This window comes from Corylus avellana, chromosome 2 (assembly GCF_965113065.1).
Source record: "Corylus avellana chromosome 2, dhCorAvel1.hap1.2, whole genome shotgun sequence".
Classification (NCBI taxonomy): Eukaryota; Viridiplantae; Streptophyta; class Magnoliopsida; order Fagales; family Betulaceae; genus Corylus; species Corylus avellana.
The window spans coordinates 47,267,157-47,281,234 of NC_142491.1; the positions used below are offsets into that span (position 1 = coordinate 47,267,157).

A 14,078-nucleotide genomic window follows, 5' to 3' on the forward strand; every position below is an offset into this window, starting at 1 on the left:
ATGTTAAGGGTTTAAAATTGATTAAAGTAGTTTAAGAAAGTGTCTAAATAAATTTTTCTATTTTTAAAAAGTGGATATTTGTTTCAAGATGTCATAAAAGAACAAATTAGATATTTAAATTAAAATGGAGAAGCAATTTAGGATAAAAGAACATATGAAAATCGTTATAATTGGTTGCACAAATTGCTTGAAATATGTGATGATTGGTGGATCTCACATCTTGCCATTTATAACATCAATTTTGACAATTTAATTACAAGGATTCTGACCCTAAAAGAACAAGTTAGTATTATAATTTTTCAATTTAATTTATTTTTTTAAGATTTAGGTATAAAAATGATGCAAAATGTTATTTAGACTTATGAAATCCATTTCAAGTAGCTCGAGACCTAACCATCAAGGATGGTGGTTCAATGGCTTAAAAAAATCTCCAAAATAATTAGGCATATACTGCGGCGTGAGTTCAAATCCCTGCAATGGAAAATTCACACATATGCCTAATTAGTATTAGCTACATTGGTTCCATTGATGTTCTAGTAGGACTTTGTCAAACTATGACTTACTCAGATTTGAGGGAGCGTCTGCAGTTCTCACCATCTAGGTCCCTCCTGTGTGGCTCCCAGCGAGTAGGTGCTACTATGATCATGCCCAAATAAAATAGCCACAATTGATCTCATCAACCTACCTTTTATGTAAAAAAAATAAAATAATAATAATAAAATAATTCCTATCGAGGCACCTCAGTGCACCAGACCAATGAAAAGAGTGGGACGTGGCAAAACACAACACCCAGTACTGTACTCACTCGTACCAAATCCAACCGAACGCGACCCAAACACCTCCACACACACTCGCCCATTTCTCTGAACCCAACAAAACAACCCTGTCACGGTACTGGGGCTCACTCGCATCAAGGCCAAGGAGACGATGTTCCTGCGGGCGATCGCACGGCCACTGTTGGCGAGGGTGAAAGAGACAACGGGGATCGTCGGGCTGGAGGTGGAGCCCAACGCGCGGGAGTTGCTGATCAGGCTGTACACGAAGACGTTGAAGGAGATCCAGGCGGTGCCGGAGGACGAGGGCTACCGGAAGGCCGTCGAGAGCTTCACCAAGCACAGGCTAAATGTGTGCCAGGAGGAGCATGACTGGGAAGCCATCGAGAAGCGCCTAGGCTGTGGCCAGGTCGAGGAGCTCATCGAGGAGGCTCGGGACGAGCTCGATCTCATCGGCAAAATGATCGGTCTGCACGCTTCTTTTTCTTCTTTTAATTTGTTTTTAGATGTGGATTTGTGGTTTGTTTGGTTGTTGAGAAAGAGAAGAAAAGGAAATGGAATTTTTGGTGTTTGTGGTAATCTTATAGAATTAACTTCATTGTGAAAAAAAAAAACCTCAGCTTATGAGGAGGAAGATTTGTTTTGTGATTTCGCTTTCGAACCTTGTTTGGGCCCTGAGAAAACGAGGGAAAGAGAAGAAAATAGAAATTGAGATTGGGGGATGGCGTTTTATGTTGTTTTGCAATGTGGGACATTGGGATTTGAGAGCTCAACGTTGTGCTGTGACTGTGAATTCATCGGTCTTTACATTTCTGTACATTGGGGGAAAAGAAGAGGAAGTGAAAGATAAGTGTTTTCCTTACTTTCTTCATGTTTGGTTTGATGAGTTATTGAGGTGAAAAAAAAAAAGAGGAAAATATGCAACTGTATTGGAGCTTGCTCTATAAGTAAGATCCTTTGCATTTAAGAGTTGAATACGTGCCTTTGAGTGATTTCTTCCCTCATTCTAGGAGAATTTCATTGTGGTTCACCAGGAGGGCTTCAAAGCTTTTGAACAGAAAATTTAAGTCTGAAATGTGAAGCAATGCGTAAGGGGTTTATTTCATTTTATGCTTTTGCGCGTATGGGCAAGCTTATTTGTGTATACATGGTTGCATGTATGCCAGTGGCTCCTTAATATGGGTGTTTTATTTTTTCAGTGTCCAGAGAGTATGGGTTGTTCTGCCTATATTCTCAATCTTTCAATCGAATGGTTGTTCCAGGTTTTGTTTATACTTTGTCAAAACAGATTCAGCTTGTGTTAGGTCATTCAATTTAATTTGGACAGATTTAGGCTGGAAGATGATTTTGCGTAGTTGACTGTTTTACTATACGAAGATTACTTAATGGGTTGTTTTGTGTTAGTTTCAGCTCATAGCTATTTAAGCACTATCTGAGCTGGTAAAAATTCAGGAGCCTTTTCCACCAATATGTATACACATCAGTCTGTATGCTGTGGTAATCATTCATTTCTTGTTACACTATGATTTCTCAATAAACATTGTACACCTTTGGAGGGGCAGTGGTACTTTAAGATTGTCTTTAATGGAAACAGATAATTGCTAATTGGAAGAGAAGGATTAAAGCAATGTTTACTCTGCAAGCACCTCAAACTCTCTTTAGTTGTGTGATACTTAGAACCCATGGTAGCTGCATGTTCAACTAACTTGGCATAATCTCTTTCTACAATCTTAATGCCTTGTTGTTTTGGGATCTGGATCATTATCATCTATTTGTTGGATTTGGCTTACATGCTGTTATTAAAATAACAGCATGTATGTTGTAGCTTAATTAACGGTCAAGATTGAATTTCTCAAAATCTCTATTCATTTTCTCTTTCCCATTAAATGATTATAAAAATAAGTCAACTTTAAAATTGAATCTTGACCGTTGATTAAACTACAGCATACATGCTGTTATTAAAAATAACAGCATGTAAGCCTTATCCCTATTTGTTAACATCTACAGGTACCTTGGCCTTGCATATCAAGCTTCCTACTGGAGTCAACTTATGTTTGTCAATTATGTGTCAGGCTACCATCAAATTTTTTTGTGTCATCTTTCCTTTAAAAATGTCGAACCCTGTAGTATAAAACTTGCATTGGTTATGCTTGATAAGCTATTAGATTTAGTTTGTAATTATGTGTTTCTGCGTTGTGTTGGAATGCAGAGTGGGATCCATGGGGTGTTCCTGACGACTATGAATGCGAGGTCATCGAGAACGATGCCCCAGTTCCTAAGCATGTCCCTCTGCACCGACCTGGTCCTCTTCCAGAGGAGTTCTACAAGACGCTGGAGGCTGCTACTTCAAGCGCCAAAAAGGAAGTACCTGCTGGCACCTCCAGTGAGTCACAGTAAAAGGAGTATTATTCAGCTGGCATGTGCTTTGGGGAAGTTTGGATTCCAGAGCTGAATCTGTCTTTTTCTTCATATTCTCATGATTTTGTTCTCGTATAGTGGGACTGTTTGCTAGATTGAATAGAGTTTAATTTATGGGACAAAGGCTTGTATCTTAATAATCTCTACTTGAACAGAAGTACAAGAGCATGTGTTATTTCTTTCACTGTTCTGTTCTTGCAGTGTTTGGTGCTTATTGCAGGCAGGTAAAAATGTTTGTTTTTCAATGAGGCTCATATGTGTAAGCCCTCGGTATGCGTCATGAGTTGTGCAAGATCTGTTGATTTCTTATATATGGTAAGTAGTAGAAAGTAGATTTTGCCTAATCCTTGGACCTGAGGAGGATGTTTACCATATCAGTTATTAAAACTTTAATCATTATCTTCAATTAAATAACTCACTTTGTGCTATCTTAATACTTACTACCATAAAGAGGATTCTTAATTCTTTCCTTGCTTTGTTTCTTACAAAGTTTACCTTGGAAAATCAAGCTATTATGACATTTATTTCAAATTTGAAGTTAGTGGCAATGTTATCTAAGAGATTCAGATTTTGGGTTGAAGTGCATGAGTTGCATAGTCTTGTGCTTCATGGTCCATTCGGCCTACATGGGCCGGCGGGTCATTCCATATATGGGTCATATATAGCATTTCGGACTCCTCTATGAAAAGTTATTGAATTGGGTGAATTAAATATAAAAAATGAACATTTTAAGACATTAAATGTAAAGACGGATAGATACTCTAAGGCGAGAGGGTAATCAAAAGTTGTACGTACAAACCTAAAGAAATGGAAAATGATAAAAGGCACAACTTAAATTTAACTTTGGACCAACTTTTCTCCTAAGTTAAAAAAATAATAATAAATAATAAATAAAATAAAAAATAATTGCTTGTGGAGGAGAGAAAGAGTCTTAAACTAGAGCCTAGAAGTTGGATTTAAGTTGTGGCTGTATTACACCTCTAAAGAAATTGAGTCGCTGGGCCACATCAGCACTTAAAGACTGACAAGGTTATTTTCTAAATTGGGTTGAAAAAATTACATCAGCATTTGTGAAGGACAATCTATTCTTAGAGTTTCTAATTCTCACATATATGTTTTAAAATGCATGTAATTTGTTAATCTTATTAAAGATGCATGTGAGATTCACATGATATAATGATATTTGACAGTTTAATAAACTGATCTGAAAGAATTTTCCTAAAAAAAAAAAAACTTTATCCACTTGAGATACAGTGGAAGCTTAATATATTTTGATAGATTTCACCTTTTTAGACCAATTATTTTGATGATTTAATTGTAGAGTGGGTTAGTTTTGATCCACTAGACCACTTTGGTCCATGCCCCACCCAACTGAGAAGCACTCGTGTTAACTACAGTCGTGCTCATCCTTTTTTTTTTTTTCGAGCAGTGCTCATCATCCGGATAACTTTTCCAATGCTAAATTTCTTTTTCATGTCAATGATGATATTTTCATAGATGCCATCTACAGAAACTTGATTTAACTTAAGTACTCTTAAGGATGACCCCATTGCTGTGATGGCTGGATAACTATTAAGCAACTTTTGTTTGGAGATGGTAGGAGGGAGATTAAGATCAAGAGTTCAAAACTCATAAAGGAATTAATTTGGTGTAGGAATTGAGGAATTCTTGTATCATTGAAAGTTAAAAAGGGAAAAAAAAAATATATAAAAAAAAAAAAATTGTAATATACTTGATGACAAAACGAGTTTTTTTAATCCATATTTAAAGCTCATTGAAGACATCATATACAGAGCCTGGAATTCAATGTTTCTCTTTATTCTTTTCTTAGCCACATTCACATCAATCATTTTAATTAAAACTATTATCAATCAATTCCCAAGATTTATTTCAATTGGACTTTATAAAAAATTAATAAATAAAATTTCGCTTACCATTTTTTTTTTTTTAGAAATGCTATACACCACACAAATATTCTACTATGCTGACATTACCAAGTATATTACATACTGACATTGACAGTGTAATTTTCCTCAAATCAACCCTTGTTAAAAAAGAAAAAAAAAATTCCAATTGTTAAATTAGAATAATGAGATGTTTTCTCTCTCCAATATATATATATATAAATTAAAAAGGGGAGAAAGGGACTACAAGGGAGAGTCCTTCCAACTCTTGATCCGAATGGAAGAGAGAATGAGGGAACTTAAGGAAATGCTACCAAATACGAGGTGGGAACGACCCATTTAGATAACGCATGTGCACGAAAATTGGCATATCTAGACACTTTTGAAACATTTCAACTTCAAAAAGAGGAAAGATCAACACAAATGTCAGAAATTACATAAGCAAAATGCCAAGAAGCTAAAAGAGAAGGCCGATTCACTGCAAGAATCACTAGAAGCGCATCCCCTTCAAGGGAAAAAACATCCATGCCAGAAGATCTGGCCAACCGAGTTGCAAGAAGAGCAGTCGTGACTTCTCCCAAAAGAACATAAGAGGAATGAAGCTTCAAGGTGGTTGTAGCAAAAATCTCTCTAAAAAAGTCACTAAGCATTTCTGCTGCGACTGCAAAGTTGCCTCTAATGGCAACATCAAAATTCCCCTTGATGTAGCCCACACGAGGGGGGAAGCCATACAGAGGGGAGAGAGGCATTTTTCCAGACTAAGAGATGGAAGCCCAAAGTAGAATACAGCTACTGAGAAACCTTAGCCGGATCAGAGAATAGTAAGATATTTGTTGATATATAGCACTACTCTTTTTTCTTGTCAAATGATGATATACTGAGATATTAAAAAGATGTAACAAACATTTTGTGTGTTGAAATTTCTCCAAGCATTATAGTATGACATTTGATTTCAAAATTACTACTAAGTTAACCATAGAAGACTCTTTTGTGTTAATTTAGGATTAAATACTAACTAATTTATTTGATAGTTTAGCATGTGATTGTGTTTCTCATAATCATGTTCTACGGATCTCTCCACTACATTCTTCATCCCATTATTTCAAGTCTATCACATAAAATATACTTCCAATTCCAATGCCACCCTTGGCTCATTCGATTACTTTACTTCACATCACATTTTCATTAAAATAAAAATTGTTATTCCAAATCTTTTAGTAACCCTTTTGCTGTTTTGACTCACTTCTTTTCACTAATAGGACAAAATGACCTTTTAGGGCTACTTCAAAAGACGGGGTCACCCTTAATTTGTCACATTCCTCTAATTAAGTAGCTTGCTTAAGATAAGATAGGCCTAACTTACCCAAAAACAAAAAAAAATTAATAATAATAATAATAAATAAAATAAAAGATAAGATAAGATAGTCTTAACAACTTGCATCACTATTTTGTCTCTTGGAACTACCTCATGAATAATGATGATGCATTTTGCTTACTTCTAGGCAGGAGTGCTTTTTATTTATTTATTTATCTCCTTCAATTAACACATAGTTGACGAAATAAATAATAATAATAATAATAATAATATTGAATAAAATATATTTGACCAACTCTAATATCTAAGCATAAAATATATTTGACCCGAGAAACCACTACCCACCAGCAACGAATCCCGTAATGTGAACGGACAAAAAGAGGATCTTGTGTTTGTCTCGTGATAAAGCCAATTGAACCGGACCCTGTCACGGTCCGAGGGCCGCCCTAACGCGGAAGGGACAACTGTCATGCACCCACTTGATTGTCCTCCTATTTTTATCAACTATTCACTATAAAAATACTAAATAAATATTATGATTCTCATATTATTTTTTCTTTTTAATTTTCTGAGCATATTAATGTGTTTCTCATGATGAAATAGATTTATGCAATTAGGCGACATGGCTTTTTGCCACGTCGAAACTGTTGAAGAGTCATCAATCAAACATGAGGCACATAGGATTCCCCATAGCATATGATACCTTGCTCTCTATCTTTGAAATCATTTAAATCAATATGTACACACACGAAATAAATAGGATGTTTTAAGTTATTTGATAATTTTTTGTTTTAAGAACAAAAAATTAAAAATTAAAAAATATAGCCTAAGTATTTTTATTAAAATATATATATTAATTGTCCTAAAATTTAAGCAATATAATAAATAAAAATGCCAAACAAGGGCAATCCTTCAATATGGGGGCAAAAATATCCCAAGATTTAGAGCACTTTACAAGATTTTTACTCCATTAATTGGAGTAAATTAATTAATGAAAGAAATAAATTTCGATTCCAATTTCAGTCAGTCATATGAAAATAAAATTAATTAGATTTTGGATTCAAATATGCAAACCCCTTATCAATTGATTAAGATTTTACAACTTTATGATGGAGAATTTCATGATTTGAACTATCTTTTTCTTTTCCGTACAGTGCTCTAATTGTCAACAATTAAATTGATCATTATGAATCTATCACTTCTCCCTCCCCTCATTATCATTATCATTATTATTATTATTATTATTAATATACATTGAGCCGGCAGGCTACTTTGGCCTATAGTAGATGGTGCAAAGAGGACCATGACGAGCATTTCAGCTCAATGACAACCATAACAAGAATCAAAAGGTGAAAACTAAAACAGCCTCGAGAGTCGAGATCCTCCTTGGACAACTATAAGCATATGATGATTATGTAAAGGAATATACATAAATAAAATTTTACTCTTTACACTTTTTTTTTTTTTTTTAATATTTGATATAAAAGACTCACTTTAGTGTAAAATGGGTGAAAATCATCTACTTAAAACATGCCAAATTAGCAAATAATTATAATAAATAGATGGGAAGAGTAGGATTACTCAAATAAAAACCCAATTGGAAAGAAGTTATTATTAAAAAAAAAGAAGAAGAAAAAAAGACCAAACAGAAATCTATGGGGATGGATAGAGATTCTTTCCATCTTTTATCTATGCTATACCTAATTTGGTGGGCAAAGATCGAGAAGGGAAACTGTACAAGAAATTTCCTTTGCCCCGCGATAAAAAAAAAAAAAAAAAAAAAAAAAAAAAAGAAAAAAAAAAAAAGGAAGAGCGTCTGACCCCAAATCTCAGCAGCCATTCACGGCGGCTCCGGTGGTTGCTATGGCGGCAGCAGAGCAACACGGAGGCCAAGACGAACCCGAATTTGCTCCACCGCCATCCGAGAAATTGTCCCCGGAGCCCCCACCAGGACTACTATAGCCGAGCTCTTGCAGCCCCATGAAGATGTCCTGGCTCATGGCCATGTTTGGAATCAGAATCTCATCGTCATCCTCATCATCATCATCATCATCCGCCATTTCCTCGCTCTCTTTATCATTCCCATCAATCATGATCTTATTCTCTTCTTCGTTGCTGTTCTTGTTGGCAATAATTGCTTCTTCATCTGTTTGAACTGTAAGCGGTGTTGTGGGAGAGAGGCTTGTTGCTGACTGTGGGGAGGAGCATGAACCATTAATATTAGCTGTGCTCTGTGATGCGGAATTATCTTTGTCTATGGATTTATTGGGTACAGAGCATTTGTTGCGTGTACTGCCGGCCAGCGAGTTCCGGTGGGTGGGACGAGGGTGGGTGTGCTCGCCGGTGTAGGTGACGATGAACATGTTGGCGTCGACGTTGCTTCGCTCCACTTGTTTTCTTGCCGAACACCCTTTTGAGCTGCTGCACCGATAGTAGTTTCTGTGTTTCGAGAAAATTACCCGACTATTAGAGACAGATTTTTTTTTTTTTTACACGAAAAGCACAAAAATTCTTTAAAAAGACCGGAAAAGAAAAGAAGATGAGCGAGAAAAAGTTTACATAGGAATTTAACCTTGGATATGGAGAACCTTTGATGGGCTTTTGTCCGTATTTACGCCATGCCCACACATCCGCTGAGAGATTCGCTGCAGTTACATGGCACACCGTTCTCTTCTGCTGGCTCTTCCTGTAAATTAAAACGACGCAGTATTTGACCCTTTTAGCCATGAGGCATGAACAGCATCATGTAAAGAGTTTTCATTTTTTGTGGATCAATCGTAAACAGAAACAAGTTACTCAGTGGAAAATTGAAATACTACCTTTTTCTTGATCTGGGGGCCTGAGATTGCATGGTTGGTAAAGACATGGCAGGACTGGCTTGAGGCCTTTGAAACTCTTGTTGATGGAGTACTTGTCGCTGTTGATATGGAAGATTTTGCTGCTGTTGTTGTTGCCGCCGTTGTTGGTCTTGGATTCCCACAAAACCAGTGGAAGAAGAAGAAGATCCGGGCTTGAAATGAGACCTGATGGAACTACTTGTGGTAGTAAGCCGCACTGGATGTCTTCGTCTTTGTATATCTGAAAGGGAGGGATTGGGATTGATACCATGACTACTTGTTGCGGTAGTGGTGGGGAAAAAGGATTTACAGAATTCCTGCAATTCCTGGAAAGCAGTGGCTCTTGGTGGCTCTGCAAGATGGGGAAAAGAAAATGGGTCGTTTTCATCCTCAAAAGTAAGAGACGCCAAGCGAGCCAAAGGGTCTTCTGCAGCGGCGGCGGTGGCGGTGGTAGTAGTAATGGTCTTTTTGGTAGTCGCAGATTTACAACTCCGCACCACCGCATGTAGATCCCAGTCCTCAGCCATTGACTGACGATCAGCACTACAGACAAAACAGAGGCCTCTCACCTACAAATTCTCTCAAAATCTTTTTCTGCTCTTCTTGCTATCCTCAGCCCACAACTGGGCACTCAAAGGCAACACACAGAGATGGAGAGAGGACAGCGCTGACTTTCGGGTCGGAGAAAAAATTCAGAAAGAGGGAAGTGAGAGGAGATCATGTTGGAGCACTGACTTGGTAATTGTTAATTATTTATAAAAGGTAAGAAATAAATAATTAATCAAAATATTAAGAATCTATAAGAGAGAGAAAGAGAGGGGTGGTGGGTTTTGCCGTTTAGATGGTGAGGAGACACTTCTCTGTTTGAAACCCACTTGGGTTTAGCTTTTGCATTGACTTTGGTGAAAATGTCAAAGTGGGCCTAAGGCAAAAAAATTTGTGGAGGTTTGGTTCCAGCTTCCAAAAATGCCTGTGAAAATGGCTACTCATGCTTAACTATCTTTGTACTCGAAATCTGATTGGGTTTGGTGTGTCCACAAAGTTGATTCTGCCACGCGCCTTGTGTGGGGCGTGAGTGCACTTTGGTAAGTAGATGTGGTTCATTGGCGATGGCAATGGGCATGTCTTACAACTGGGCTACATTCCATTTTGTGTTTTCAGGCACTCTTTTGCGGGAGTGGGGCTGCTATAAACATAGTGGTTGGAATAAAGAAGATGAGCTTAGGAACAATGGAATCTCAACCTTGTCCCACTCTCTTTACCCTTTTTTTACCACTTGTACAAACACATTTACGGCTCACAATTTTTGGAAAAATCATCTATTCCCCCACTAAGATACTTTTAAACATGCTTATTGCATGCCTCATCTAGGGTGTGGCGGCATTGAGCCACCTCGATGGAGTTTTTGTTAGAATGATCGACCACTTTTTGATGGCATTAGAAGAACCACCCCTAATTGCATGAAAGCCATTTTAACAAAGTTTTTGTTTGAGTGATTGACCACCCCCTTGATAGCACTAGGAGTGGTCACGATCACTCCTAATAGTATTGGGGCCATCCTAAGGGGTTTTGAGGGTGATGCAACTTTTGGAACTTTTATTAGAGTGGTCGACCATCTATTTATGTGTTGTTATCAAACTATTGGATAAATATGATCATTTCATTCTAGCTTTTTGTATTCATGGAGATACTCGTTCCTATTCTTAGCTAGGTATAGGTAATAATTACCAATCGGACACGTAGTTTTAAATACTATTAATTACTTGCAATGCTATTGCGGAATGAGTATGCCGTCGAGGTTGGTTCAACTTTAACCTTCTTTTTTAACTTCTTAGTATTTAATAAGATCAAAGTTTTAATAGGTTTCACTTCTTTTTTTATTAGTTGATGAATAAATAATTGTAAATTTGTAATGTTCAATTGCTTGAAGGTAACAGTACTATAAAATTAAACCCATCTATGTGTAAAACCAACCTTTGATATTTTGAAATTGGCATAAATTAGTAACAGCAAACAAGTGGTAATTTAAATGAATAAATGTTTTCACACTGATATATATATATATATATTTGACACGTCCGCACAAGAGAAATGTGGTAGATTTGAATTAGTGACTTCAACTTTATTAGGTGTGGTCTACGATCGATTGAGCTACCTCTTGAAGACATAATTTCATATTTTAAATAAGCTTAATAATTTTTGTTCCTTGAAATTATCATAAATCAAGCTCCGGTGACAACTTCTTTTAAAAGATCCTTTTTCCTGAACTTTTGGTGTGCAGGTGAATAAAATAATTTTTAAAAATTTAGAATATTGAGGGTGATTGGTGGATGATGTTTTTTTAATTAGAGTGAGATTAGTATCTAATTTTAAACAAGGGAAAATCTAGTATACTTTCCCGAGATCTAGAAGGAGATTAATATATTTTGATATATATTTACATATATGTCTATGCATAAATTCTATGCTTAATATATTATATATCAATATATGCTGTCACTTGCACGCGCTATAATGGAGCGTAAACATGATTCTTGTCCACGAGCCGCCATGGCACACTACTCTGCACCTGCACAGAAGATGATGGAGGCTGTCTCCATCTCTTCCGTGCGCCCCAGCTCCATTAAAACCCAATTACCATTCTTTATAAACCAACCAATTCTTTTAGCCAAAATAACAAAGTACAGACTCTAGGAAGAAAATAAATATTTATTTATTATTCTAATATAATTTTTAATAATTTTATAGACTAATTGAAAAAAAAAAAATCCAATTTAATTAAAAGAAACTCTGTCCAAATAACAATACTACTAAAATAACAGTTTCTCTTTCTAATCCGATGCAACCCATAAGGTGATCAGGCTCGTGAGGGCTTCTAGGGGCTGCACTGCGTTGTGATGATGGAACCATGACCGTCCGATCCTCCAACCTATGTTGAAAGACATGTCATTGTGTTTTACTGGGCCCACTACACACCCACAAAGAGACAGAAAGGGAAAGAAAAATGTTCCTATATGAGTTGCCTTGTAAAACAAGTTTGTGTTTGCTTTTTTATTTTGATTTTATTGGTGAAAGAATCTTGAGCCATTAAAAATGAGTGCTTTTAATTTTGATTTTTTTAAAGTTGCTTTTTACGTGGGAATCTTTGCATTTTTATTTTTATTTTTTTAATTTTTACGGTGGGTGATTTGGTGCGAATGCGAGAGAGTGAGAGTGAAGTTTGGTGAGTTTGGCCTCGTTCATCTTTTCTTATGGATGAGAGGTAATTAGGTAGGTGAAGGACAAGAAACAAATGGGTGTGCTTAAAATTTGTTTTCCATGGAGGGCAGACCACCACCACGGACAGAGATTCTTTCAAATTTTGAATCCTTCTTGTTATTTTTGTTCCTTTTTATTTATTAGAGATATGTGATAGCGGCTTTTCTCCTGGAAAGATGAGCTCACTACTCATTTGTAAGATTTTTTATGCAAATAGAGACTTTTTTATTTTTTTTGACATGCCCACACAAGAGAAAAAGAGAGAGATTCTAACTAGTAACATCCGCTTTATTAGACATGATTCACAGCTAATTGACCTATCCCTTATAGACACAAATAGAGACTCTTATTCAGACTTTAGAGTTACTTGGTCCTCCCTTGGAAACTATACCTTGCCGTAAATAGGTGGAAAACGATAATTTATAAATAAATGAGAGATGGCTCAATTAAGTATGACAAATTACTTAGCCATTTTTTGGCTTTTCCTTACTGACTAACTTAAGCATCAAGTGTCCAATTATGCATTACTCGCCCGTATTAACACTCCCAATAGAACAAAAAACCCTAGAAGCCGTCTCTTGGCCCTTCTCCTTAGAAAACAGTTTTGAGAGGAAGAGGGCCTCCTCCTCTCCCCTTGCTCTTCTACTCCTCGCTCCTACTCTCCCCCTCCCTTTTTTTTTTTTTTTTTGTTTTTTTTTTTCTTTATGTTTGTACGTGTTCTCCAACCAGATCAACAACTTTAGCCTCTCCGCTATGCGTCCGTCCACCTTCCACCGTGTTGTGCCATTTATCTACTCCTTGGCTGCTGCTGTTGCTTGCTGGTTGTTTGTTTGTATTTTTTTGGTTTGAATAAGAGGTTTCTTCTCTCTAGATCTACTTTCATGAGTGAGGAGACATATTTAGGTGTGAGGAGTTATTTCTCACGACCTGGATAATTAGGTGTGAGGGGTTATCTCTCACAGCCAGTTTAAATAAATTTTATTAGGAAATTTGGCTACCCATATCTTAGATCTAGTCAGCTCGAAGCATATATACTCTTTAACTGGATTTGTACATAGGTTAGTGGAAGATTGAAGTCATAGATAATACCTGATTGTAAAAATTTTTGTTTGTATCCATAACTTTGTAACCTCATAGCATGTGACTATAATTTTTGTAGAACTTTATGCTTTGTGCTGTTAGAGCTTTTTGGTCGGCTCTGTAAGAGCTTTATGCTCGTGATCTATAATCAATGAAATCCTCAGATTTCCGTTAAAAAAAAAAAAAAAAAAAAAAACCTTAAGCATCAAGGGTGGCCATGTTGACACACCTATAGCAAGCTCCTCTTTGCTCTCACATTGTCTTCCTTGCAAACGTCCTCCACCTCTAGGTGGTCGACGTGTAGCCAACTGTATCAACATATTTTTTGAAATGGGAACATTTCATACTCATTCATTGATAAAACTATTGCAAGAAAGAGCTCTTACAAACAGAGCAAAAAGCTCTGAAGCAAATCATAGCCGAAACTAAAGTTACAAGCAGCAAAGATACCAACATACCAATCAAGGTCAATCCATGACAACATCATCCGCTA

General features: G+C 36.5%; 2 protein-coding genes across 2 annotated transcripts; one reads left to right on the forward strand and one right to left on the reverse strand.

The window, feature by feature from the left end:
- The first annotated feature begins 823 nt into the window (after positions 1-823).
- Positions 824-3,436, forward strand: LOC132185048 (NADH-ubiquinone oxidoreductase-like protein). The gene is made up of 2 exons (XM_059598870.2): positions 824-1,240; positions 2,983-3,436. Exons 1-2 carry the CDS (start codon positions 928-930, stop codon positions 3,168-3,170), a joined length of 501 nt encoding a protein of 166 aa, XP_059454853.1. The 5' UTR covers positions 824-927; the 3' UTR covers positions 3,171-3,436.
- A 4,621-nt stretch (positions 3,437-8,057) lies between these two features.
- On the reverse strand, positions 8,058-9,958 carry WRKY27 (WRKY DNA-binding protein 27). Its single transcript, XM_059577935.2, has 3 exons — positions 9,230-9,958; positions 8,983-9,096; positions 8,058-8,849 (listed from the first exon to the last, which is right to left on the reverse strand). Exons 1-3 carry the CDS (start codon positions 9,772-9,774, stop codon positions 8,240-8,242), a joined length of 1,269 nt encoding a protein of 422 aa, XP_059433918.1. The 5' UTR covers positions 9,775-9,958; the 3' UTR covers positions 8,058-8,239.
- Between the last annotated feature and the right edge of the window lie 4,120 nt (positions 9,959-14,078).